This window comes from Panicum virgatum, chromosome 2N, assembly GCF_016808335.1.
Source record: "Panicum virgatum strain AP13 chromosome 2N, P.virgatum_v5, whole genome shotgun sequence".
Lineage (NCBI taxonomy): Eukaryota > Viridiplantae > Streptophyta > Magnoliopsida > Poales > Poaceae > Panicum > Panicum virgatum.
Window position 1 is genome coordinate 4,212,932 of NC_053146.1, and position 26,776 is coordinate 4,239,707.

Sequence of the window (26,776 nt, forward strand, 5' to 3'; positions counted from 1 at the left end):
TCAGGGATTTTCTGAGATGGACGGATCCGTGATTGTCAACCGGATTGAGCTGGTCGAGACGCCCTAGCATGCATCTGTAGGTCGTATCTACTTCCTCTGTCGCTGGAAAATTGGACCAGGAAACAATGCACCCCTATATAGCAATGATTACCTTCGATACTTTTTCACAGTTTCAAATAGGACAGACCATTGAGGGGGAGAAGGGTGGCTTTCTGGTCGACAGCTCATGGTGCGGTACATGCCTACAGCTACTACCTAGTACAGGTTAATAGCCAACGACAATTATTTAGGGACATGCCACTGTCGCTTCAACGACAGATAATTGGGGACGGAGGGAGTACACATCTACTAGTAGATTGTAGCCATCTAAAATGTGCATGCACGATGCATGTATCTAGACAACGTACATTTGAATTTAAAGATTTCCGCAATTAGTTAAGTAAAATAAGCACCACTAGATCTAAAGTTAAATGTATTTTAGATTTAACTTGTGTATGTATCTATTTCCATAAATATAAATCAATAATGTTCATAGAAAAGATGAAATGTAACAAAGATATCAATGTTGTCATATATTTAAAAACAGAGGTAGTATATGCATGTATGTACGTGTACCTTAACAGTTAACACTAGACCCAGGTGACCCGAGATATGGACCTGCTGCACAAGTTTTTAGTGAAATTATTATACATACAGGTTGCTGCTGGTCACTTGATTATTATTGTCTTGCCCGGCCTAATTTCTCGTTCTAATCCAGTCTAAATGATGCTGTCCTGACAGTGAGTGACCAAAGTATCTTAGTGCTTTTCAAATGTCCCGTTTTTATGCAGGTGGGAACGAGAAATCTCTGGAGCAAACTAGTAAGCTCCTGCATCAGCAGCACTTTTTTAGATAAAATCAGTGTAGTAGTGCAGAAGATACACAGCACATGCTGCTCTCGGACCAATGGGACATAGAGAGGACCGGTATCAGAAGCAGCTGTCTAGTATCCACACTAACCAAAAAACATGTGGGTATATGCATGTATCCACGTGTGATCACGCACAAAAAAGAAATGGTACACGATCACTACACGGACTCCAACAAGTTAATTCTGACCTGGGTGTGGATGCTTATCAGCACAGCAAAGGTCAGACAGTCAGATGTGGAGCGTATACATTCCCTGGTAAGTCAACGAATCGCGCGTAGGAGCGCGCGTCATCTATCCACTCATCTGACCCTTGCAGCAGGAGCAGGAAGTTTTGACACAAGTGATCAATTTGTAGAGAGATACTCAGGGTGTGTTTAGTTGGTGAAAAATTTTGAGTTTGGCTACTGTAGCACATCTTGTTATTTGATAATTAATGTCCAATCATAAATTAACTAGCATCATTAGATTCATCTCGTAGGAATCAGTTAGACTATGTAATTAGTTATTTTTTCAACTACATTTAATGCTTCATGCATGTGTCAAAAAATTTGATGTGACGGGTACTGCGCAAATTTTTTTGGAAACTAAACGCAGCCTCAAGCAATAAACAAATCCATGCAAAACAGTTACCAGCATTTTGAACTTCTGTACGACTGTATGTTCGTACGGAAACTTGATAAGTCAATGCAAGATGTGTAACTTTACATTGGTTTTGACTCAGGCATCGCAAAAGTTAGAGACGGTCCGATCCATCGGGTTGATCTCTTTATCCTAACCCTGTACTTCCATATCTGATGGTCTTTGCAGCAACAAACAAAGAGCAAGAAAAACAAGTAAATTAGCTGGGCCACTAGGTTGCAGCCCAACAGGTCACGTGGGTTGGACGCACGTGAAGACACATGTGATATATTGTGGTTACGGCCCTAGAACAAGTCAAGTCCCATGGGCCAAGCATCAACAGCCCATTGCACATGACTAAAATCACGAGTCGGCCCGCCTGATGGCTAAGAGCACGTATGCGCAGCAAGCCTACCGAAATCTGACTTCTCTAACTCAAAAAAAATAGCCAAAGGGCTGCTATCGTAGTGGTAGCATCGCTGGAGGCACTCCAGAAGTCGTCCTGGGTTCGATCCCCTTCGGAGGCGAATTTCAGCTCTGGGGTTAAAAAAACTCCCTCACTTGTCCCACGTCCAAAGCACTATGGAGCCCGACCTAACTCACAAGGCGACGGACCCCCGTGTACGGATGGGGCAAGGGTTCGAGGGTTTTCTTGTCATGCTGTGAAAAAGTCATTCTACCTCTCAAACAATGCCGTAGGGACAGTCCCCCAGGTCAATTTTTTTTTAACTCAAAAAAATAAATCCGACTTCTAAAATCTGATGGTAGCGTCCTCGCAGCAAATGTGTGGCATCCACGCTCATCGATGACTTATGTGGCTTTGCCAAATTTCTAGCATGTAAGAGACACCAAAGATTGGTTGTATTTATGTATAGAAGCGGACCAAGAATCTTTTCAGTTCCTTTTCTTTGGGGAACTTCGATTTGGTTGACGAGGACCTTGAAAAAGGACAACGGCGATCTGCATTGGAGGTGCCGAGCCCCGGCCGCCCGGACGCCCGACTGCCCGAGTCCATCCAATCCAACCGCTGCTCTCTCTCACATTACTGGCTCACTGACATGCTGGGCCCACGGCAACGGCCCCTTTGTCCCTCTTCAACTGGCTGCCTGGCTCTCTCCGTACACTCTCCACGCACCCCCGAACTCCACTCCAGATCCGCTCCACGAGGCCATCAATCAGATCGCTGAGCAAGCGGCGCGGCGGATGGGGGCGGTGGTGGCGGCGGTGATCGCCATCGCGGCGGTGGTGCTCGGCTGGATCACCATCGAGATGGCCTGCAAGCCCTGCCTCGAGACCGGCCGCCGCGCCATGGACCGCGCGCTCGACCCCAACTACGACCCCGACTCCCCCACCAACGCCACCACCACCAACGGCGCCTCCACCACCGAGCCGCTCCTCGGCGACCTCTCCGCCTCCACCGCACCACCCGCCAAGGCCATCTGATCGCCTCATCCGGCGGGACCAGCCCGGCCGGACCCGCAGAACGCAGCTGTAGGCTTTGCTCCTTCCTCGTGATCTTGTTTGTCCCCATGTATTTGTGTGTGCTTATGAGTTGTTCATGTGATTTTTGTTAAGATATGGTACCAAACTGCTATCTAGCTATGTAAGCTGCTGTAGGAAAAAAACGAGTGAACGTGGTTCGTCTGAGTGTCTTGACTACATACATGATCCTGATTCAGGCTTCATTTCTCTATGCTACAGTACAAATGACATTGCAACCTAGATTCTGAAGGAGGCTTCACCTTTCTACACCATATGCACACGCTCGGTTGATTTGGGACAAAATCAGGTTAGGCTAGCGGACAGCAAGAGGTATATGTACAGATTAGTACCTGGCTGCTATTCTTCCTCCATTGGAACATCATTGCTCCCTTCAGCTGCATCCTCATCCAGGGTGTTGTCATTCTCATCTGCCGGAGTGTCCGAGTCAGTCTGCGTCTGCTCCTCATCTTCATCATCCACGCTTCCATACACCTGAGAGCTCACCACATGACCGTGCATGTCCTTGTGCTTCAGGTTGCCTATCACAAAATGTGGGCATCAGAGGTTGGCATAGCTTTGTAGGTTGTAGCATACAAAATCACAGCTCTGGATTGAGAAGTCGTTTGTTTCCAGCTTGCATTTTCCTGGATAACTAGGCAATATTGCGATTTGCGAATGAGGCTGCGAGATTTACCCATCCAGAATTTCTTCTCGGTCGAGCAGTTGTGTAGCAACGCCTTAACTTGGAACAGGAACTTTTCCATGGATCTCTTTGCAGGAGGTACTTTGCTTGTGATCATTGTCCGCTTGTAACCCTATGCAGGATTGACGTACTGTTGTAAGCATGTAGCATAAAACTTGTGATAATGAACATGATGCACAGAATTACTTGTCAGTTGTACCTTAGCCTCTGAACATATAGTTTGGATTGTTCTTGTCGCTTTCTGAAGTTCATTTAGCTGTATTGGCATAATTTCATCAGTAACATTAAGAAGTAAACGTAATGCATCAAAGATACCAACAAGGGGGAAAAAAGTAAATAGCCTATAGTTCCTTACCATTGTAAGTATAATGGCATTATGTTCCTTGAACTGTGTCTCTAGTAAGTTGAAGGCTGCAAACGGAAATGGTAAATTGAACATTTTCTGTTGTCAAACATCAGGATGAAGATACACAAATTGGTGTTGCCAACACCATGTTTGCAGGTAAAGGCATATATACATAGTGAACTTATCAAACCACAATTCCTCACCTTTCAGAAATGTGTCGATATACTTTCCCCCATGTTTAACTGCCATTGCATGGATAGAAACCTGTTGTTTTATGAGTTACGACTAGTGTAAGCAGTGTCTATTTCATCCAGCAGCCCAATACATAAGCATCATTATAGTGCAGCTAACCTTTTCATGGGTCTTGCACATCTGTATTAGATAAACAAACGCCTCCACTGATTTCTGAATTTCTTCCAGAATAGTATGGATTGATCCTCTTTCTGGCAATGCTCTAGTCTTATGGGCCTGCTTGATCTAGACATTAGAATGGAAATTGCTCCAACATCAGGCAACACGGCAGATTTATATTCATGAACACAAGATAGGGCAAATAGGGAGCCAATCTAGAGCATATGCTTCTTACTGTCTTGTTTAAAGTCCCAGTATTCTCCTCATGCTGCATTAGTGACCAAAATATTAGGAGAGGGCGAACATGGGATACTTCATAAAATGCATTAAATACCAGATACTTACTAGGACACGGTACCAAGTGGGGATAGTGGATGAACACATTGTTGGAAAACCATTTGACGCTTCCTGGGTACCTTTTGTTTTGAGCAAAGGTGCCTTAAAATATGGAATAAGATGCCTATGAGGAGTCTTCTAAGGCAAAAGGCAGTGCTACTATTTAATTCATATGTACACGAATCTTCTAAATGAGATGTCTCTGAGAGTCCACCAAAAAAAAAAAGATGTCTCTGAGAGCATCATTCAAGAAGCAGAGATGGCATGCTCACCTGAGTCAATGCTTTGGAAAGCTCACAAAGCAGATCTGAAGTGGAATCACTATTTCTTAGGTATATTTGCAATATCTTCTGTATAAGATCACCCTGACAGACGAAACAGGGGACATATTAGGAGCTACAAACTTGTCAACTCACATACTCCCTTTAATCATAAATATAAGTAGTTTTAGGTTTGTCCTTAGTCAAACTTGTTTAGCTTTCACCATCAATAGCTAAAGATATAAATATTGGGGACATAAGGTTGATGTCACAAAAGATTCACCATGAAAATCGATTTCAGACTGTAGTTCTCTCTATTTAAGTTTACAGAAATAGATGGTCAAAGTTGCACCTTCTAGACCGTGTCAATATCCTCAAATGCTTGTGTTTGTGATAGGAGGGAGTGGCACATTAAAAGCTAGAAAGAAACTTTAGCTTACTTTACTCTGCCATCCATTTTCAGCATGTTCACTAGGTTGATCCGCGGTTAGCAGCTTATGAGCTGACTGGCCAAGATGCTTTCGGAGAAAGGGAATGATCGCCTTGGAGCATCCTATTTGTATCTTCTGATTTGATTCCCCAGATTTGTCGAACAACACGACAACAGAATTTACAATTGATTGCATAGTAATTAACACATCAGAAGACAGAAGATATGAGAACGAGCACACTGTAGGAAGATTAAAGAACAAAAATTAGGCGAAAAGGTTGCATAATCTCCAAACACTGTGGGCACAAAACTAAATAGCTAATTACCTGGATCCATAATATCCTCAAACATTTTATATGCACCGCAGTATAGATAATCAACATTGCTAGGAGCAAGAGATGGTTGGAACTCGGAAAGAATATCATCAAAATTTTCTGTTGGCTGCAAAGTCTGTAAAAGTTGCTTCAGAACTAACATGTTTGGTTGATTCAACAGATCAGGAATGGCCACTAACTGCAAAAGGCACCAGACACGTTAGCATTGGGAATTTTTTTAGCTCTAGATCTCTTCCCTCGCCATGAAAGAAAAGACATTCAAACAACAACCTTCCTGTAGCAGCCAAGAATCTCCTTACATACTGCAGTTGCGATTGATGATTTGGAGACCACCACATACGGAATGTCTGGGTTGCCAGCTGAAGATGAATGTGAACTCCAATTATCTGTGCAGCTTTCTGATTCTACAGAGTAGTGGTAGGTTATTATGTTATTGATCAAAAGCAAGGAGAGGTAGGATTATAAGTACAGAATTAAACACTACAAAATGATTAAATGAATAAAGAGGCAGAAATTAGGAAATAGGGATGTTTACCATCTCTGATCATTGAAATTGCTCCATCTAGATGCTTCCTTAAAACTGAGAATAGTGACTGAATTTTTTCAAGGAATTCTTGTGTGTTGTCATGGCAATGAACACGTGAACATTTTGCTTGAGAAGTACTAAGAAAAGGCTTGGTTGCAGGATTTAGATTATCTAATTTGTTGTGCAGATCACGGAGAAGATATAGATATACAGGTAGCTGCAAAAAAGGCATATATTAATAATTTAACCATATTTTAGTAGACAAATTATCTAGTAGGAATGTAGTACGGTACCTCAGTTTCAAAGGAAGAACAAGATGAATCTTGACACTGCAAAAAAGTGCATCAATTATTTTCAGTGAACATAAGATGGTAATGAAGATAGAAAGAAAGGTTTTCTTTTTTTCTGACAGGGGGAGATGGCCCAGTGCATTTTCTGATCTACTAGTAAATTTAAACTGAAGAAAGATACCTCTGAATAGTTCAACAACGACAAGCATCTTGTATGCAGAGTTCTGAATTTGAATCTTTGCATATCCAGCTGAACTGGTGCTGTCATTAAATCTACAAGCCCAAGCTCACCAGGATCATTAGCCTCTTGTTCAATATCCTTTGACATCATTCCACTTGACGATGGTTGAGAAGAAGCTCTGTTTGTCGTTTGACTGACTGTTACTCCTGCTCTTTTGAAAGCATCCAGTAGTGTAGGTTGCTTGAGTTTATCACCAGGATTCATCTTTTCTGAGGCTGCCTTGTCCTTGCAACCCTTTTGTCTTTTGTTGGAAGATGTGTCATCCATGCTCTCTTCTCCCACTTTCTTTGGAAGGTTGAATTTGCTGGTGCTAGTTGATCCAGAACAATCCCCAAGATATCGCAGCTCAGGAAGAGACAGAGGATAATTTTTGAGAAACGCATTCAGCAAGCCCTCAAGTAATCTGCATGGAAAATTTTGTCATCACAATTTTATTAACATATCTCATGCCACGAAAACAAAGGGTACATTTTTTACATTTATACATTAAACCCTCTAATATTCTGTTCAAGCAGCCAGCAGCCTGGTAAAGAAAAGCAGTTGATAAAGAACATGTGAAATCTACTTAGTTCTGATATTTAATATTAAGAAATTGGATAACACTGATGGAAGTTCACTGCCCAGACACATGAGTAATAAATAAGAAGGAACAGGGCCTATTTTCAGTCAGGTATGGTGATGCCTTTAACAGGTAACGTCAATGAACATGGGACTTCAATGGTTCTATCCCATTTATAGATGTTTTCTGGAATGGGTACAACTATGAATGTGTATTCCTTAAGAATATTCAAGCACAGTAACAGTGGGCGTACACTCACATCAGATTTCTCAGACGCTTCAGAAGTTTTAGTGCTGTCTCATCCCTTGCTTTCTGTGAGAAATTATCAACCCTACTTGCAACCTGTGTGCTGAAAGCATTAAGCTGCATTGATGCCACTAGTTTTAGACAATAGGCATAGATATCAGTATATCATGCAGTTTGAAAGAAGTAGCACACAAAACCACTCACCAACTCCCTGATCCAGTTAATTGCATAGTACAGTGAATGGCACACTGCCTTTTTCTGCAATCCTGACAAGTTTCCCCATTTAGCTCCATCCAAATGCTGGCGGTGGTATATATATTAGAAGTTATTATTCTATTTAATCATTTAAAAACTCTCAAAATGCAGTTAAAAGTTTCCGTACTGCAAAAAACGACACATGTATTTGAAAGCAGTGAAAAAGTTTTGTACAAGAGTGAACAGATATGCAAACAGCCTTAGGTAAACACCTCAAGACAGTAGCTACTTCTGCCATTCTTAATGCCTATTTGGGACTGCTCCAACTCCAAACTCCACCGTGGAATTAGTGGAGCAGTCCCAAACACCCAACTCGACCATTTTCTAGAGCAGCGAGCACTCCTAGTTTAATTTTGGAGAGCAGGCAAAGAGGTGCTCTGTGGATTCTTTTTTTTTTTTGGCAGATCTGCTCCACCGTGGATTTTTTAAGCAGAGTGCAAAACTTGGAGTGGATCAGTCAGCAGTCACAAACAGAGCCTTAGTTGCTTGGCATTAGACAACGATAGTTACGCGAAGATTTGGCACTTCCAGTCTCTTGGAAATATTCGCAAACTACCTTTTGAATTAAATCATTTGCGATTTGCCACTAGAAACCATTTAAGTCCAGAGCAAGTGACAGTTGGAAGGATTCTGCACCCCAAGCAACTTATAACTACAAAAAGAAAGTAGATATGGATATAATTTAAAAATTGTAAAGAGAAGTTTATATAACCTTGGTTGAGGGAAGGTGCAAAGGACAGCCAAGTAATGCATTTATTCCACCAAGTGAGCCTTCATTTACTAAACGTTCAATCTTTGATATAAAGCAAGAAGAATGTAAGGTCAGCAAATAAGACATGTAACAGTACATAATTATTACACTTACCGTACTTAAAAGTGAAAATTGGGATGGAAGGATCTGCAAGCAGGGTTGAGATCTGCAGTATGCAAGAATAATATCAGTAAATTTAGCTAGTGCAGGTTCTTCGAAACTAATCGGTTACCAAATAATGACCATTAATAACTAAGATCTCTTACTTTTGTGGCAAAGTGGAGGCTAGAGGCATAATATTTACACATATTGGAGAGACATCTCCATCCAAGTTCATCCATAATTCTCCTGTAAACGAGTCAACAATTACACTTGCCCTTGCTTATTGTAAGTATTCAAATCCTCTGTTTTCAAGGCGTCGCCTAGGCGTCGCCTAGGCGACAAGGCGGTGGCGGCTCGCCTTGCTTAAGGTCTCGCCTTAGCCCACCTTAGCCCGCCTAGGCGTCGCCTAGGCGATAAGGCGGTGGTGGATCGCCTCGCCTCGCCTTACCGCTTTAAAAACATAGTTCAAATCTTATGATTAAAGTAAATGTAGGAGTTCTACAAAAAGAATTATAAAAACATTTAGCTTACCTTCTATGCCATCATACAGATGTTTCTCTGATAGTTCACCATTGTTTAGATCAGCAAGAAAGGGTGTGTCGAATTCTGCAACATAATCTCCTACCCTGAATGGGCCAGTCGGAAAAAAAAGCTATCTTGCATGAGCACAACAAGCAGAAAATACATAGGAAGAAATACCTAGCATGCACTAGCATTTTATACCTACCAGTCACAAATTGCAGAGTGAAGAACTTTGCTCTCCAGTAAAGTAGCTAATTCATCATATAGAAAAATTAAGGGCAATGTCACAAATTTGCAGGAGTTAACAGACATCTTCAACAGTTCCAGGGCCTCCTCACAATTTGGTTGCTACCAAACCAAGCAAATAAAACAGCATTTGAATTTCATTTAATGAAAAAAAGAAGGCAGCTATCATGCTGAGAAGTTTTTGATGCAGGAAGTGAGGTTTCTTATCCCAAAAACCAGTTCAGGTGTATAGTCTATGAATGCCTAACATTTCATCCTTCATTTCAGCATGTGTGTGACATATAGGGTACTATTTTGTTAGTTATTTTCATGATGCTCTGGATCAACCTAATAACCATCTAATAATGAGTGGTTTAATTATTTCATTTATTTGTACAATTTTTATTTTCTAAAAATATTCGTTATATTATACGGTTTATCACTTTTATAACTACCAAGTACCAATACAAGGTATTCAGGGTATTTAAATAATTTCAGCAATAAATTTATCATGGTATTTTATTATGGTATTTGTGATCATATGAATGCTGGCATTCGCATGCACATTTGAAGAATGCCCATAAGCTCAGACAATAATATATGCACTTGGCTTGTTGTTTTGAGTTTTGACACAAAAATTGTCATTTATCCTATAATTGCATCATACTAAAAACAAACCTGAGATGACGAACAGTTCATAGCAGCATTGACATCAACATGAGCAATAGTTGAAACTATTCTTAAAGCTCCGATTATTCCCATTCTCCTATACTTCATATCTGGATTGCTAACCTAAAAGGTAAGAGGCAGGCACAGGAAACAATTACACATTGTAATTTTGCAATTGAAAACCATATTTACTGGAAGAATGTGCCACCTATATAGTAAACATGGTCATACCTGCTTTCTCACCACCATTAGAAGTTCATTAGCTACAGAAGAGCCACCTGAACCAGTGTTGAAACCAGCAGCTAGTGCCAGTTGACAGAAGATATCATAAACCTAAATTATGTCATTGATTATTATTCAGGGATTATATTTGGTAGATTAGGAAAAAATAAATGAACTATATCACAAACCTTCCGAAGATTATCTTCATGAAAACTCTCCAAGTAATCCAATATTCCTATAGCGTAAAAGTTGATGCGCCTGTTCAGCAAATGAAAAGCACTAAATACAAAGGAAAGTATATTACCAGTTATATGTGAAGATATAGGAATCAACTCCTCGGAGTTGTTGGATGTTAGCGAAATCATGATATCCAGAGAAGACAAAACTTCGTAGCTGACCCCAGAACCCATATGAGCGACCAATGAGCCTACAAGCTGCAAAAAATGGCAATACTCATTAGTAAATGAATAACAGATAAAATGCACAGAATAGGAGATAGTTAGCAATCAAGGATAATCAATTCCGTGTCCAAGAAAGTTGCATGGACTAAATCTCTTCGGCTTAACACATAAGAAATCACCTCCAAATTCCATGGTTTTTGCCAGCCACTTGGAGCAAAGAAAAGGTACAACAAACTGAAAGTAGTACCTGTTAGCTCTCCCTGATTAGCTGCACCTCTTGTGCAGGACCCTCAGCTCACACTCACACACACAAGCACACTGGGGGTGGAAGAAGAAGAGATGAAGAGAAGCAGAGGAAGACATGAAGTGTTGATGCTTGATCTTGTGAGCTGCAGCTGCTCTCCTCTTTAGAGACACATGGTCAAGGTAAGAATTTGCAAGGTATGGCTCCCACAGTGTAGTGCAGCCTCTACTACCACTACTTCTACTGCTACCTTTGTAGCGAAAATGACCTCTCATGCCATATTTCAATATAATATTTTGGTGATTGATATAGACAACACAACACTTGGACTAATATGATTATTAAGATGATCATTCTCAGGCTTTTAGGTTCAAGTGATGACAAAGAGAAGATAGGCGTAGCTAGGCCCGAAGGGCCGCCCCTACGGTGGTTCCGCTATCACCGGTTAAACCGATGATAGGAAAATTGTAATCACCGGTGCAATGGGCTCAGTGGAGACCAAGTCAGCAGAGTGCACCGGTTGAACCGACAACGGAAAAAATGAAGGCGTCGGTGCAATGGACCCAGAGGCTGAGGCTAGGGTTTAGCACCGGTTAAACCGACGATGCTCAAAATTGAGCGTCGGTGCAGTTGTCCAGAGACTCCATTGGAGCGTCGGTTTAACCGACGATAAGAATTTTTGTCAGTCTTTCCCAACGGCTCTTTTGGGGTGTGTGGGCTATATATACCCCCAAGGCCGGGTCATTTGAGGTAGCTGGAGAGTGCTAGAGTTGCTGAAAGCTTACTACACTTGAAGAACACCTCCAACTACCATAGAGTTTCATTGTACATCATACAGGCTTAAGCACACTTGTGAGAGTGCTTAGTGCTTGTAATAGGGATTAGTTCTTGCGAGAGCTCCCTTGAGAGAAACCTTGCTGCGGCAAGCATCTTGTGTACTCGTCGTGTGACCCTCCGACTTGGTGTGGAGAGGTAACGACACTTTGTGCGGGGAAGGAGACCCCTCTTGGTGAGAAGCTCCGATAGTGAAGACGGTGCCGTGGGTGACGCTTCGAGAGAGACGGTGGCGGTGGCCTTGTCTTGGTGACTTGGGGTCACTTAGCCTTTGCTTGCCGTGAGCCTTGGTGGCGAACGCAAGACGGTGATCAAGCGGAGAGACTCGGCATCACACTTGTTCGTGTTGGACAAGCGGCCGTGGACGTAGGGAGGGACTTGGTGTCCTAACCGAACCACGTTAAATCGTGGGTCTTGGTGTCTTCACGGGAGTTTGCATTTTCTCTCCCTTATCTCTTTACTTACCGTATTACGTTTCCGCATTTACTCTATCTTGCGTGCCTTTACTTTTCTAGTTAGTTTGATTAGGATTGGCTATAGGTTACAAGTCTTTTAGGAGTAAGTAGAGAGTAGCATAGATAAACCTTAGTCATAAATAGCATGTGTAGGACGTGTTAGGTTTATCTCATGCAAATAGATTGAGCCCTAGGATAGAAAGCGATCAGCGACACTATTCACCCCCTCCCCCTCTAGAGTCGGACACCCCGGTGATCCTTACAACCTTGCTGCAACTTGCAGCTACTACTATTCTCAATAGTCTTTGCCGCCCAAGATTAAATGGTTGGCTTGACTGAGTACATGCTAGTGCTACTACTACTACTAGGCATGAAAAAGCAAGCATAAGCATGAGTAATTATCTATCAATTCTTCCCCTAATTGCACTACTCTTGCTTGATCTCCTCCACTCCAATCTTGGTCCTCAACTCTGTGAGTCGAATGCGCCCAAGTGGCTTGGTGAGGATGTCCCCGAGCTGTCGAGCTGTCTCGACATACTCGAGCTTGATCTGTCCTCCATCGACACAATCACGGATGAAATGGAACTTGGTGTCGATGTGCTTCTGTCATGGAGGACAGGGTTCTTTGCCAAAGCAATGGCGGACTTGTTGTCCACCATAAGCACAGGCGCGCAGGGTTTCTCCTTGATCACCTCCTGCAGCAGCCTGCTGAGCCAAACTCCCTGGCAGCACGCCGTCGCCGCTGCAATGTACTCGGCTTTACATGTGCTCAGCGCGACCACCCTTTGCTTCTGCGACTGCCAGGAGATGGGGCAACCGTCAAGGAAGAACAGAACTCCGGACGTGCTCTTTCGACCATCGACGTCCCCAGCCATGTCACTGTCACTGAACCCGGTCAGCTCCGGCCCAGCCCCTCTCCGCCTTGGGTAGACGATGCCGTACCCAATGGTCCCTGCTACGTAGCGGAGGAGCTTCTTGACGGCGGCAGAGTGGTCCTCACGCGGATCCTCCATGAATCGACCAAGATAGCCGACGGCGAACATAATGTCCGGCCGAGTGTGCGTGAGGTAGCGCAGCCCGCCAATGATGCTGCGGTATTGCGTCGCATCCACCTTCTCCGCCGTGCTCTCCTTCGAGAGCTTGATCTTTTCATCCATGGGTGTCTGACACAGCTTGCAGCCGCTCAGACCACCCCGTTCCACCAACTTTCAAGCATACGAGCTCTGGCGGAGCGTGATCGCGTCCCTCCCCTGCTCCACCTCAATGCCGAGGTCGTAGGTGAGCAGGCCGAGGTCACTCATGCGGAATCGACCCTTCATCTCGCGCTTGAAGTCGTCGATGTTGCGCTGCTCCGACCCGGTGATGATCAGGTCGTCGACGTACACGCCGACGATCAGATGCCCGTGCTCCGTGGACTTGGCGTAGAGCGCATGCTCGATGGCGCACTTGGAGAAGCCCAGGGACGCCAATGTCGCGTCCAGCTTGGCATTCCATGTCCTCGGAGCTTGCCGCAGCCCGTACAGGGCCTTGCGCAGGCGAAGCACCTTGTGCTCGCCGCCATGGACTGCGAACCCCGGCGGCTGCTGCACGTACAGCTCCTCCTCCAGCTCGCCATTGAGGAAGGCCGACTTCACATCCAGATGATGGACTCGCCAGTTCCTCGCCGCCGCCAGAGCCAGCACCATGCGCACGGACTCCATGCACGCCACCGGCGCAAAGACTTCCTCGAAGTCGATGCCCTCGCGCTGCACGAATCCTTTGGCAACCAGCCGCGCCTTGTACTGCACCACCTCGCCATGCTCGTTGCGTTTCACCTTGAACACCCACTTGAGCCCAATTGGCCGACAACTGGCCGGCGGATCCACCAGCTCCCAGGTGCGGTTCTCCTCCACCGCCGCCATTTCTTCCAGCATCGCCGCCCGCCAGCATGCCTCCTGCTCTGCTGCGGCAAAGCTTGGCGGTTCCTCTGCGCTGCCCAGATGCAGCTCAAGGTCGTCCAGCACTCGGGCCGCCTGCCCTGGCGGACTCGTGTCGCCGACGAGGTCGTCCACCGCGCGGAACCGAATCGGCTCACCGGAGTACTCGACGTCGACGTTCGTGGTGGCGCTCGGTGGAGGCGTGACGAAGCGAATCGACGAAGTGGTGCTCGTTGCGGCGGAGATCAGAGTCCCCTGCCCCACGGGCGATCCCGGCGCGACTTCCCCTATTTCCGATACAGGGGAGCCCAAAACAGGGGATCCTCTGCCTGGACTCGCCGCCGTTGTCAAGGGTGTCCCCTGTGTCGCTATCGAGGGTGTCGCTTCCTCTTCGTCGTGAGCCAGCACCTCCGCACTGGAGTACACCGTGTACTCGACGGTGAAGGAGCTGCTCAAGCCGCCTGCTCCAGCTTCCCCGGTCGCCGTATTGCCCCAATTCCATGCCGCCGCCTCGTCGAAGACGACGTCGCAGGACACGACCACCTTGCCGCTAGCCGGGTCGTAGAGCCAGTAAGCCTTGCTCCCGCGCTCGTACCCCAGGAACACCATGGGAGTGCTCCTGTCTTCCAGCTTGGCGAGGTTGGGCTTCGTCTTCTTCACGTGCCCGACGCAGCCGAATGTCCTGAGGAAGGACACGTCCGTCTTCCTCCCATGCCAAGCCTCGAATGGCGTCGTGCCTTCCAAGCTCTTGGTGGGCGCGCGGTTCAGGATGAACACCGTCGTGCTCACCGCCTCGCCTCAGAACGCCGTCGGCATCCTCTTGGCCTTGAGCATCCTTCTCGCCATGCCGACCACCGTCTGGTTTCTCCTCTCGACGACGCCATTCTGCTGCGGCGAGTATGGCGTCGTGAGGTGGCGTTCCACGCCCTGTCCCGCGTAGTAGAGGCCGAATTCGACCGAGGTGAACTCGCCGCCGCGATCCGTCCGCATCACACGCAGCTTCTTCCCCGTCTCCGTCTCCACCTACGCTTGGAACTCCTTGATTGCCGCCAGCGCCTCGTCCTTGCTCGACAGGAGGTGCAGCCACATGAAGCGGCTGCAATCATCCACCAGCAGCAGGAAATAGCGCCGCCCGCCGTGCGTTGCCGGCGTGATTGGCCCGCAGAGGTCGCCGTGGACGAGCTCGAGGATGTCCCCGGCGCGGTAGCTCGCCTTCTTGGGGAACGGCAGCCTCCTCTGCTTCCCGGCAAGGCAGCTGTCGCACAGCTCGCCGGCGTGCTCGATCAGCGGCAACCCTCGCACCATGCCTCGCCGCGCCATCCTGGCCAGAGCATCAAAGCTCAGATGGCCAAATCGTGCATGCCAGCGCCATGCCTCGTCGTCGCAGCGCGCCGCCAGGCACACCGGGCGCGCAATGCGCAGCACCAGTGTGTAGAGGCAATTCCTGCCGCGCTCGACCTTGGCAAGCAACTTGTGCTCGCGGTCCTTGATCCGGAGCACGCCGCCGTCGATCAGCACTTGGCAACCACGCTCGTCGAGCTGGCCAATGCTGACGATGTTGCTCCGGAGCTTGGGGATGTAGTACACATCCGTCAGCGCCTTGTGCTCACCAGCCTTGCACTGGAACACGACCATGCCTCGCCCCCTGATGTCGACGCCGGAGTTGTCCCCGAACTTCACGGTGCCGACGACTCCGGCGTCGAGCTCGAAGAAGGCCGCGCGGTTCCCGGTCATGTGGTTGCTCGCGCCGGTGTCGAGGTACCACAGCTCCTCTGTTTCCTCCTCTGTTTTTCCGAGGCTCACCCGCGCGCGCGGCTCGTACTCCCGCCAGAGCTGCTGCGCCTTCGCGTTGCGCACGCGGTCGCCGCCCAGCCGCATCGTCTCCAAGCTCTCCCACGCCTCCTTGGCTGAGTTCTTGGCGCCGAGCGTGACAACGTACTCGGTCTTCTTCCTACTCGGTCCCGTTGGAATAGGGGCACAGAATACTACCTTGTAGGAATGAAAACTCATATAGAGTACCTTGTAGGAATGAAAACTCATACAGAATACTACCTTGAGGATGGCCTCCATGGCGGACTGGTCGTCTTCTTCATCAGCGGCGCCCACGGTCACCGCCCACAGGCGCCTCGCCTTGAGCATCACCTTCATCAGCACCACCCACTCGGCATAGTTTGTGCGAGTGAGCATGGGGTACTGCTGTTAGCAGCTCAATTTTCACTCTCATTGAGCTGAGAGGATGACACTCAAGTTGGGGAAGTTTTCTGGGTTTTTCTTCATTCACACTCACAATGCCATGCCTTCCAACGGGAGGGGTGGCCACGCTTTTATACAAGGGCTGCAGGGCAGCCAAAACACACACCAAGGACTAGTCTAAGATGCTGTCCTCTAGGTCCTAATTGTTGTCCTCTAGATGCTGTCCTCTAGATGCTAAAGCTAGTCTAAGATGCCAATGTGCTGCAGCTGCAGCAACCACCACGCAGCAAGGACCATGCAAGGTCTGAGATGCTGGTCAAAAGAGGAACTGAAACCTGTCCTAGGTGCAGACTCACAAAGACCGAGATGACATAGACTTATTCCTTCATTCTCCCCCTAAGTCTTGTCCGTCGTCTTGTGGGAGGGTTGAACCATTCCGGTCCTGGAGCAAAGCTCAAGGAACTTGATCCTCCCAAGGGGCTTGGTGAGCAGGTCCGCAAGCTGATCCTTGGTGTTGATGTAGCTCGCCTTGATGCTTCCTTCCTCCAAGCAGCCTCGGATGAAGTGATACCTCACCCGGATGTGCTTGCTCCGTTCGTGGAAAACGGGGTTCTTCGCCAAGGCCAGAGCGGACTTGCTGTCCACCCTGAGCTCCACTGATCCAGTGTCTCTGCCGAGTAGACCACCAAGCAGTCGAGCGAGCCAGAGCGCCTGAGTCGACGCGGTGGAGGCCGCTATGTACTCGGCCTCGCAGCTGGACAAGGCCACCACCTGCTGATTGACCGACTGCCAGCTAACGAGGCACTTGCCGAGGAAGAAGAGGATCCCGCTCGTGCTCTTACTGGTGTCGATGTCGCCGGCGTGGTCGCTGTCACTGTACCCGACGAAGTGTGCCGCTCCAGGGCACCTCGGGTAGTGGAGACCGTGGTCGAGAGTCCCCGCAACATAGCGGATGATCCTCTTCACGGCCTGCTGGTGCTCCGTCGTCGGTCGCTGCATGAACCGACTGACGTAGCCGACGGAGAACGCCAAGTCCGGCCGTGTGTGGGCGAGGTAGCGGAGGCTCCCCACAAGACGCCGGTACTGAGTAGCGTCTACCTCCTCCGTCGTGCTGTCACGGCTCAGCTTCAGCCTCTCCTCCATCGGAGTGAGAGCTGGGTTGCAGTCGGTGAGCCCAGCGAGCTCGACGACGCGCTTGGCGTAGGCGGTCTGTCGAAGTGTGATCCCGGAGTCGTCCTGGTGCACCTCGATCCCCAGGTAGAAGGAGAGAGGCCCCAGGTCGCTCATCTGGAAGGTGGCCTTCATCTCCTCCTTGAACGCCGCCACCTCCGCATCCTTGGTGCCGGTGATCACCAAGTCGTCGACGTAGACACCCACCAGCAGGGCATTGCCTCCTTTGCCCCGCCGGTAGATGGCCGCCTCGTGCGGGCTTTGCTCGAAGCCCATCCCCTTGAGCGTGGAGTCCAGCTTGGCGTTCCACGCCCTCGGGGCCTGCCGCAAGCCATAGAGGGCCTTGCGCAGACGTAGCACCTTACCCTCCTTGCCGGGGATCGCAAACCCCGGCGGCTGGTGCACGTAGACCTCCTCCTTCAAGTCGCCGTTGAGAAACGCCGACTTGACGTCCATGTGATGGACACGCCAGCCCTCCTGGGCAGCTAGCGCAAGGAGGAGTCGCACGGACTCCATCCGTGCCACGGGAGCGAAGGCATCGTCGAAGTCGACTCCCTCCTGCTGCACGAAACCTCGTGCCACCAGGCGAGCCTTGTGCTTGACGACGGTGCCGGCCTCATCCCTCTTCAGCTTGAACACCCACTTAAGGGTGATCGCGCGGTGACCGCGAGGGAGGTCAGCAAGCTCCCAAGTGCGGTTCTTCTCAACCGCATCCATCTCCGACTGCATCGCGGCACGCCATGCCGCGTGTCCCTCGGCCTCTGCAAAAGACCGAGGCTCGCCGTCGTCGCACGCGAGGTGCAACTGCGCCTCCAGGTCGTGAGGCACCAGTCCCGGCACCGGCTGATCGCCGAGAAGGTCCTCCATCGTACGGTACCGCAGCAGCTCACCGTCGTGGTACGCGTCGATGCGCTCCTCGTCGTGAGAGAGCGGAGTAGCGAACTCCACCGGGCTGTGAGCAGGTGCTGGAGTAGGCGTGCCCGGAGGAGTGGCTGTCGGTGCTGGAGTGCGCGGCGTCGCCGGCTGTGGTGGTACAGCTGAGGAACTCGGCGCAGCCGGAGTCGTAGCTGAAGGGCGTGGTGCCGCCGGTGTGGCGGGCGCCGGAGTCGGTGGAGGCTCGGGGACCGGGGTAGGCACGCTCGGCGAAGAAGAGCTGCCTACTCCCCCAGCTCCCTCGAAGTGGACGTACTCGACGGTGAAGTCGTCGTACGTCGGAGTCGAGCCGTCGTCCACCGCCTTGTCCCACGCCCATCCTCGCCCTTCGTCGAACACAACGTCGCGCGCCGTGCGCACACGCTGTGTCTCCGGGTCGAGAATGCGGTAGGCCTTCGAACCCGCCGCGTAGCCGATGAACACTCCCGGAGTGCTCCTGTCGTCGAGCTTGCCGATGTGGCCAAGCTCCTTGGTGAACGCGAGGCAGCCGAAGACCCGCAGGTGGGAGACCGCCGGCTTGCGCCCATGCCAAGCCTCATACGGCGTCATGCCGTCGAGTGCCTTGGTGGGCGAGCGGTTGAGGATGTAGACGGCCGTCACCACCGCCTCTCCCCAGAAGACAGTCGGCATCCCCCTCTGCTTGAGGAGGGCCCGGGCCATCCCCACAACCGTCTGGTTGCGCCGCTCGACGACGCCATTCTGCTGCGGGCTGTACGGCGCGGAGTAGTGGCGCTGGATGCCCTCATCCGCGCAGTACGCCGCGAACTCGGCCGCCGTGAACTCGCCGCCGTTGTCGGTGCGCAGCACGCGCAACTTGCTGCCGCTCTCCGCCTCCGCAGCAGCCTGAGCACGCCTGATGGCGTCCGCAGCCTCTCCCTTGCTGCCGAGGATCATCACCCACATGAAGCGGGAGAGGTCGTCGACGAGCAGCAGGAAGTAGCGTCGTCCTCCCGGTGTGACCGGTGTCACCGGGCCACACAAGTCCCCGTGTACGAGCTCGAGCCGCTCCTTGGCTCGGAAGCTCGCCTGCTGGGGGAAGGAGTGCCGCCTCTGCTTCGTCAGCACGCAGACGTCGCAGAGCTGCTCCACGTGGTCGAGGCACGGGAGGCCTCGCACCATCTCCTTGGCGCCGAGCCGCTTCAGGGCCTCAAAGTGGAGGTGCCCAAAGCGCTCGTGCCACTGCCATGCCTCGTCGTCCCTGCGAGCTGCAAGACAAAGAGGCTGGGCCACCCCGACATGGAGGATGTAGAGGCGGTTCTTCCCTCGAACCACCCTGGCGAGAAGCTGGCGACGGTGGTCCCAGATGCGGAGGACTCCGCTGTCGATCACCACGCGGGAGCCGCTCTCATCGAGCTGCCCAAGGCTGATGATGGAGTTCCGCAGCGCCGGGATGTAGTAGACTCCGGTGAGCATCCGGTGCTCTCCGGACTTGGCGGTGAAGATCACGGAGCCCACGCCCTTGATCTCCACGGCGGAGGAGTCCCCGAACCTGACGGAGCCACCTACGTCGACGTCCAGGTCGGAGAAGAACTCCCGCCGCCCGGTCATGTGGTGCGTGGCGCCGGAGTCGAGGTACCAGCCATCGACCCTGTCGTCGTCGGAGCCGTTGCCGAGGAGAACTCGGGCACGCGGCTCGTCGAGGTGGAGTAGTGCGGTGACAGGCGGTGCCGCCGGCTGCGGCTCCATGTCCCCGTGGAGTAGGAACAGAGCCGGCTCGTCATCCGGCTGGGCCTCCGCGACGTGGGCTTGGCCCCCACGCCTCCGCTGCGGGCAGTCCCTGGCCCAGTGGCCGGGCCTGCCACAGTTGTGGCAGGCGTTGTCTCGTGCCGCCTTGGGCCTGTCAGCGGCGCCGCCCTGAGCATTTCCGCAGGCGCCACTCTCGGCGCGCCCTCGTGCCCCGGCTTGGGCACCTCTGCGCCCCTTTCGCGACTTGCCGCGCTTGCGGCCACCAGTCGAGGAAGAGGGCTCCCCCCTCCTCCTGTCACCGCGCCGAGCCTCCCACTGCTCCTGAGTGAGGTGGAGCTTCCCACCGATGGAGATGCCTCCCGAGGGAGGCTGTGGCTCGTCGCTATCGACGACCTTGAGGCGACCTATCGCCTCCTCGATCGTCATGGTGGAGAGGTCTAGCAGAGACTCGATCGAGCGAGCGGTCTGCCTGTACCTCTCGGGGACGCAGCGGAAGAGCTTCTCGACGGCTCTCTCCTCGTCGTAGGTGTCGTCGCCGAACTGCACCACCTTCTGCAGTAGAGTGTTGAGACGGAGTGCGAAGTCATCAACATCCTCACCTGGCTTGAAGGCCAGGTTCTCCCACTCCTTGCGAAGTGCCTGGAGAGTGGTCTTGCGGGCGCGGTCGCTGCCGATACGTGCCGCAGCGATGGAGTCCCAGGCCTCCTTGGCAGTTCGCTTCTTGGAAAGCGTGAACTGCATCTCGGGCGGGGCTGCTGCGATGAGAGCATCCAGCGCCCGTCGATCCTCATCGTAGTCGACGTCGCCGTACCGGACTGCCTCCCACATATGCCGCACCTGGAGCTTCACCTCCATGACCGCGGCCCACTCGACGTAGTTGGTCTTGGTGAGGGTGGGCCACCCACCGCCGGGACCGACGTCCCTGACCACCGCCTGGAGGCCGTGGTAGCCGGGGGCGCCGCCGCGCGCACCCCAGCCAGGAGCGCCGCCACCGCCCTGCGCGCCGCCGCCAGGGGCGCGGCCGCCGCCAGGGGCGCCGCCTCCGCCCTGCGCGCGGCCTCCGCCGCCGGGTGCGCGGCCCCCTGGACCGTCGCCGGGCACACCGCCAGGCGCGCCGCCGTCCAGGCAACCGCCAGGCGCGCGGGCCCCTGGATCGCCGCCGTCCAGGCCGCCGCCAGGCGCGCGGGCCCCTGGACCGCCGCCGGGCGCGCCGCCGTCCAGGCCGCCGCCGCCGGGGTGGGCTGCTGCCCACCGCGCGGTCCGCTCCCGCGCTCTCTCCCTCTCCAACTCCTCAAGGTCCTCGTCGGCGGTGGCGTCGCCGGCGATGGAGCCGCTGAGGCTGCCGCGCAAGGTCTCAACCTCGACCTCCGCCGCACGCGCTGCATCCTCCGCCTCCTCTGCTTCCACCTCCGCCCTGGCCGCAGCCAGCTCCGCTGCAGCCAGCCTGGCCGCCCTCGCCGCTGCTGCAGCGGCTTGAGCCGTCGCTCGCCTGCGCTCCTCTGCCGCGGCGAGCTCGGCGTCTCGCTGGCGCCGTGCGCTCGAGGCGACCGAGCGCTGAGACGGTGCGTCGGACATGGCGCGCCTCCAAGGGGCTGTTGCGTGGAGAGGGGGAAGGGAACGGGGAAGAAGAGGCAGCCGGAGCTGCTGCTGTTGCAGCGGCTGCTGCTGCTGCTGTAGTGGCTGGTGCAGCTGCTGCTGCTGCTGCGCTAGCTGCTGGTGGTGGTGGCTGGGCTGCTACCGCGGCTTGGGAAGGGGAGGAGCAAGAGATATCCAACCTACAGGAAAGTACGGCTTTGATACCAGATGTTAGCAGCTCAATTTTCACTCTCATTGAGCTGAGAGGATGACACTCAAGTTGGGGAAGTTTTCTGGGTTTTTCTTCATTCACACTCACAATGCCATGCCTTCCAACGGGAGGGGTGGCCACGCTTTTATACAAGGGCTGCAGGGCAGCCAAAACACACACCAAGGACTAGTCTAAGATGCTGTCCTCTAGGTCCTAATTGTTGTCCTCTAGATGCTGTCCTCTAGATGCTAAAGCTAGTCTAAGATGCCAATGTGCTGCAGCTGCAGCAACCACCACGCAGCAAGGACCATGCAAGGTCTGAGATGCTGGTCAAAAGAGGAACTGAAACCTGTCCTAGGTGCAGACCCACAAAGACCGAGATGACATAGACTTATTCCTTCAACTGCGCGCTGCCGACATCCCGCAACGTCTTCTTCACGACGTACGTCGTCTCGCCAAGACCACGTACACGTCGCTCCGGGGAACGCCCACGCCCGCGCTCACGATCCAGGAAAGCCATGGCCACCAAGCGCTTCAACTCAAGCTCTGATACCACTTGTTAGCTCTCCCTGATCAGCTGCACCTCTTGTGCAGGACCCTTAGCTCACACTCACACACACAAGCACACTAGGGGTGGAAGAAGAAGAGATGAAGAGAAGAAGAGGAAGACACGAAGTGTTGCTGCTTGATCTTGTGAGCTGCAGCTGCTCTCCTCTTTATAAACACATGGTCAAGGTAAGAATTTACAAGGTATGGCTCCCACAGTGTAGTGTAGCCTCTACTACCACTACTTCTACTGCTACCTTGCTGCAACTTGCAGCTACTACTATTCTCAATAGTCTTTGCCGCCCAAGATTAAATGGCTGGCTTGACTGAGTACATGCTAGTGCTACTACTACTACTAGGCATGAAAAAGCAAGCATGAGCATGGGTAATTATCTATCAGTACCAGGTTGCAACCAAAGTATCCCTCCCAAGGCTATGCTACCTGGACATGAAACATATCACACAAACTTACTTCACTGCTATAAGACCTGAATATGACCTGAAACTAAGTTCCTCAACTGTAAGCAGTTTTCCAAATTACTTCCTCATCATCAACTCTTAACACTCTTCTACCTAAAGTATTATTAAGTACTACATTCCATCGAGCATTAGGACATGTGCTTAGTACCATGTTTTTTAATGTATTTTTCATATGGTGGATCTGAACATAGGCATTCAATGCAAAGTGCTAATTCACAGTTAAGTACATATCCATGTATTATGCATTCGTACTTGCACCACAACTTGTCTGAATTTTCTACAAAATTGAATGTTTCAGAAATCATAGAGTATATCGTGCCATCATCATGACCAGAGGTATTGGCAGCCAAGGAGTACCTCCTGCCTCGAATACGTATCAGTGAATTCTTCAAACAGTGCTGTGAAGAAATAGGATGCAAACTCTCTAGCTTTCTCTTCCTTGCAAGCCAACAAGTAATCGCTCACTGAGAGGAACGACATGAAATGTTCCTGATTCAAGTTAAACCATGTATAACTTAGACTCTGAACAAGCATGAATAATCAATCATATGCTGCTATTGTACCATCATTGCAATAAAATGAAGAACTAACCTTGACCAATTCAGTATTCCCACGAATGCATTGATCAAACAGTGACTCTCGTATGCATCCCCGCAAAATCTTGGACTTCAATATTTTCTCTGCACTCTTTTGCAGAGCACCACCATTGGCATAGATGAGCATGATAAGCCAAACATCAATCACTTTGTGATCCTTTGGATGGTCAACTGACTTCAGCTCCTTCAAGAAAGCCTCACAAAGCATCTGCATAATTTATTCACAACAATGCACAGCCAAGATTAGGCTTCAACATATAGTACTCAAGTACTGTACTCTGGTGCAAAATAAATAAACTGAAGAATTGAAGATTCAAATAACTTACATTCTTAAACCGTAGGCCAGATCTCAGCGTATCAAGGATTGCCCCATCGGTGCTATTCGCCGATGCCTTCCCTTTCAGCTTCTTGCTTCGAGCAGCCCGTGGATCCACAACACCAACGAACCTCAGCTGCTCGCGGATCTGCAATATTATCCTCCCAGCATTGGCTGGTGTAGCAGACAGCAGCAAGAACCTGAGCAAATGTGGCATCTGGTCCGGAGCAATTGTCCGGATGCACGATATCGCAACAGTCACCGCCTGCAAAGTGTTCCACGAGATCATAAGAAAATTGGTCAGCCCACATCATCATATCATATATATACAAAACAAAGTTCCCTGGAAGACATACAAAACAGAGCGGAAGAAAATGTGCCAGCATCACCTGCTCCTGCAACTCCTCGTTGAGGTTAAGATCCGACAGCACGTCGAGCACGGCGACGACGACCTCCGAGTCCTCCTGAAGGAGCTTCTCCAGCGCGGTGACCACGGAGGCATGGCTCTGGTCGCCAACGATCTCCGGGAGCGAGCCGATGATCTCCTTCTTCAGCCTGGGCGGCGCCACGGAGAGCACCTCGACGAGCTTCTCGACGAAGGCGTCGGCGTCGGCGAGGAAATCCAGCCACCGGAACTGCGAGACGATGAGCCTCCCGACGTCGTCCTGCAGCGGCAATCCGTCGAGCGCCCCGCCGCCGCCGTCGTCGAAGTACTCGGGCAGCTTCTCGAGGAGCAGCGCAAGGAGGCCCGGCTGGAGCGCGGGGACGGAGAGGAGCGCGCGCGCGAGGCTCGGCGCGTGCGGGGCCGCCGGGAGGAGCAGCTGGCGGAGCCGCGCGGGGGAGGCGGCCGCGAAGGCGGCGAGGCCCGCGAGGAGGCGCGGGGCGGCGGAGGGGTCCGCGGAGAGCGCGCGCCCAAGGCGGGCCGCGAAGGCGTGCGACGAGGGGAGCGGCGGGGCCTGGTGCGGCGGGACGAGGAGCGTGCAGCCCGCGTCCGCCAGCAGCGCCGCCGCCGCGTCGACGGCGGCGGAGGAGTCGGCGCCGGCGGCCCTGGGGGGCTCCGCGTCGGGCGGCGGAGGCGGGCGCTTGCGGGGGTTGGCGGGGCGGCTGCGCTGCAGGAACACCATGGCGCCGCCGAGCGCCGATCGCCGCCGCGGGCGCGAGGTTGGCTGGCTTCCTCGAGAAGGCAGCCGCGGAACCGGGGAATTTTGGATGGGTTTTGGCGGAAATGAAATTCTCGCGCTCGCGCGCACGGGGATGGAGGCATTTCAGGCTTTCTGAACCGACTGCGCGTTCGGAGGATCACACTGGCAAGTGGGGTCCAATCGCGTGGGCCCAAAGTATCAGTGGGATACGGATACTGGCCAGCCAATTCCATTGCAACCAAGGCGGCGACATGGATGATCCACAACTCCACCTACATTCCTAGATTCAGGCCCCGTTTGGCAGGACTTCGGCTCTTCCAAAAACAGCTCCGGCTCTGGCTCCTCAGATGGAGCGGCTTCTCTGGTGAATTTGGAGCCGTTTTAGAAAATATTTGGCAAAACAGCTTCACTTATTAGATTGATGTGTAAGCCGCGTGAAGCCACGATTTCATGGCTTCACCTTGCCTGTGTAAGCCGCCGACGGCTTCAGAACCGGCTTCACGTGTGAAGCCGGTCCTGAAACAAACGTTTGGGAGGGCTTCACGTGAAGCCGCTCGTGAAGCCCTCCCAACAGCCGTGCCAAACGGGGCCTCAGGCTGTGTTTACTGTTTAGATCTAAAATCTCAAAATTTAAAATTTTTATAAATCGTCTGCATTGTATATTAAATATAGTTAAAAAATAAATCGCATTACACAAATGGACTATAAATCGTGAGACGAATCTAATGAGCCTAATTAGGGTACAATTAAACACTAAATTGCTACGGTAAATCTACAGTAAACATGTGCTAATGATGGACTAATTAGACTCATTAGATTCGTCTCGTAGTTTACAAACGAGATCTATAATTAGTTTTATAATTAGTCTACATTTAATACTTCAAATGTTGAAAGATTTCCTTTCAAAATCCAAAAATCCAAAATAAACTAAACACACCCTCAGATGATCCTTGAATTTTTTTTTTGAAGCACCCAGGAGCTTTGGGGAGTTATGTAAAATTTTGGACGCCCACGCTAACCGGATTCAACGCAGACAAGACTACCCAAGTAGTCTCGAAATACGTCATACTGACGCACTCACATCAACACACACGCACACCCCCCGCATGCTACAGTACTCGGTGGAAATAGTGGGTCCAGCGACGCCCGAACCCACGACCGGCCGCTCCCACACTTGGAGCGTTACCGCCCGAGCTAACGCTCGGTTCCTGATCCTTGAAATATACAAGAGACGGATCACTTCAAAAAAAAAAATACAAGAGACGGATCATGATCCCTTAAGGCCTTAATCATATAATCTGGAGGCTGCTGCACGGCACTAGCATCAGTAACATTTCCGCAAAAAAAAAAGTAGCATCAGCAACATTCGGCGAAATACTTTTACAAAGCCCTTATTTACATGCATAAGATTTTGGTTGTAAAACACTGTAGTACTTTCGTTTGTATTTGGTAATTATTATCCCGTCATGGGTTAACTAGACTCAAAATATTCATGTCACAAATTATAGACAAACTATATAATTAGTTATTTTATTTAATTACATTAAATATTTTATGCATGCGTTTAAATATTCGATGTGATGAGAAATCTTGTAAATTGTTGAAATTTTGAAGGCCTCTAAACAAGGGCCAACCATGCTGATGAAGGCTCATCATGGTGTACAAAGTGAGTGACGGCTAAAAGCTCGATCACTCCGAG

The 26,776-nt window shown here is 51.0% G+C and overlaps 2 protein-coding genes across 3 annotated transcripts; one reads left to right on the plus strand and one right to left on the minus strand.

Annotated features, from left to right (window-relative positions):
* Positions 1-2,551: 2,551 nt before the first annotated feature.
* On the plus strand, positions 2,552-3,781 carry LOC120659355. Its single transcript, XM_039937473.1, has 2 exons — positions 2,552-3,019; positions 3,230-3,781. Exon 1 carries the CDS (start codon positions 2,732-2,734, stop codon positions 2,969-2,971), a length of 240 nt encoding a protein of 79 aa, XP_039793407.1. The 5' UTR covers positions 2,552-2,731; the 3' UTR covers positions 2,972-3,019; positions 3,230-3,781.
* On the minus strand, positions 3,107-25,348 carry LOC120659354 (Fanconi anemia group D2 protein homolog). Of its 2 annotated transcripts, XM_039937472.1 has the most exons (30): positions 24,325-25,347; positions 23,946-24,200; positions 23,615-23,827; positions 23,381-23,512; positions 10,684-10,813; positions 10,568-10,614; positions 10,389-10,490; positions 10,167-10,280; positions 9,469-9,611; positions 9,273-9,367; positions 8,906-8,987; positions 8,754-8,805; positions 8,601-8,681; positions 7,838-7,933; positions 7,647-7,750; positions 6,769-7,231; positions 6,591-6,626; positions 6,307-6,514; positions 6,042-6,175; positions 5,763-5,949; positions 5,447-5,676; positions 5,019-5,111; positions 4,756-4,848; positions 4,646-4,678; positions 4,411-4,536; positions 4,263-4,323; positions 4,069-4,124; positions 3,913-3,969; positions 3,705-3,825; positions 3,107-3,549 (listed from the first exon to the last, which is right to left on the minus strand). In XM_039937472.1, the coding sequence occupies exons 1-30, from the start codon at positions 25,057-25,059 to the stop codon at positions 3,368-3,370; spliced, it is 4,461 nt and encodes a 1,486-aa protein (XP_039793406.1). In that variant the 5' UTR covers positions 25,060-25,347; the 3' UTR covers positions 3,107-3,367. The 2 variants fall into 2 exon arrangements, with proteins under 2 accessions (XP_039793406.1, XP_039793404.1); XM_039937470.1 differs by having other exon boundaries at positions 10,568-10,813; positions 24,325-25,348.
* Between the last annotated feature and the right edge of the window lie 1,428 nt (positions 25,349-26,776).

Excerpts from the sequence above, each read along its gene's own strand:
- LOC120659355 (XM_039937473.1), top strand. The coding sequence starts at position 2,732 with ATGGGGGCGGTGGTGGCGGCGGTGATCGCCATCGCGGCGGTGGTGCTC.
- LOC120659354 (XM_039937470.1), bottom strand. The coding sequence starts at position 25,059 with ATGGTGTTCCTGCAGCGCAGCCGCCCCGCCAACCCCCGCAAGCGCCCG. Across the intron at positions 24,201-24,324 it reads ACGAGGAGTTGCAGGAGCAG|GCGGTGACTGTTGCGATATC; the intron begins GTGATGCTGGCA and ends AACACTTTGCAG. Across the intron at positions 3,826-3,912 it reads CTATATGTTCAGAGGCTAAG|GGTTACAAGCGGACAATGAT; the intron begins GTACAACTGACA and ends AATCCTGCATAG.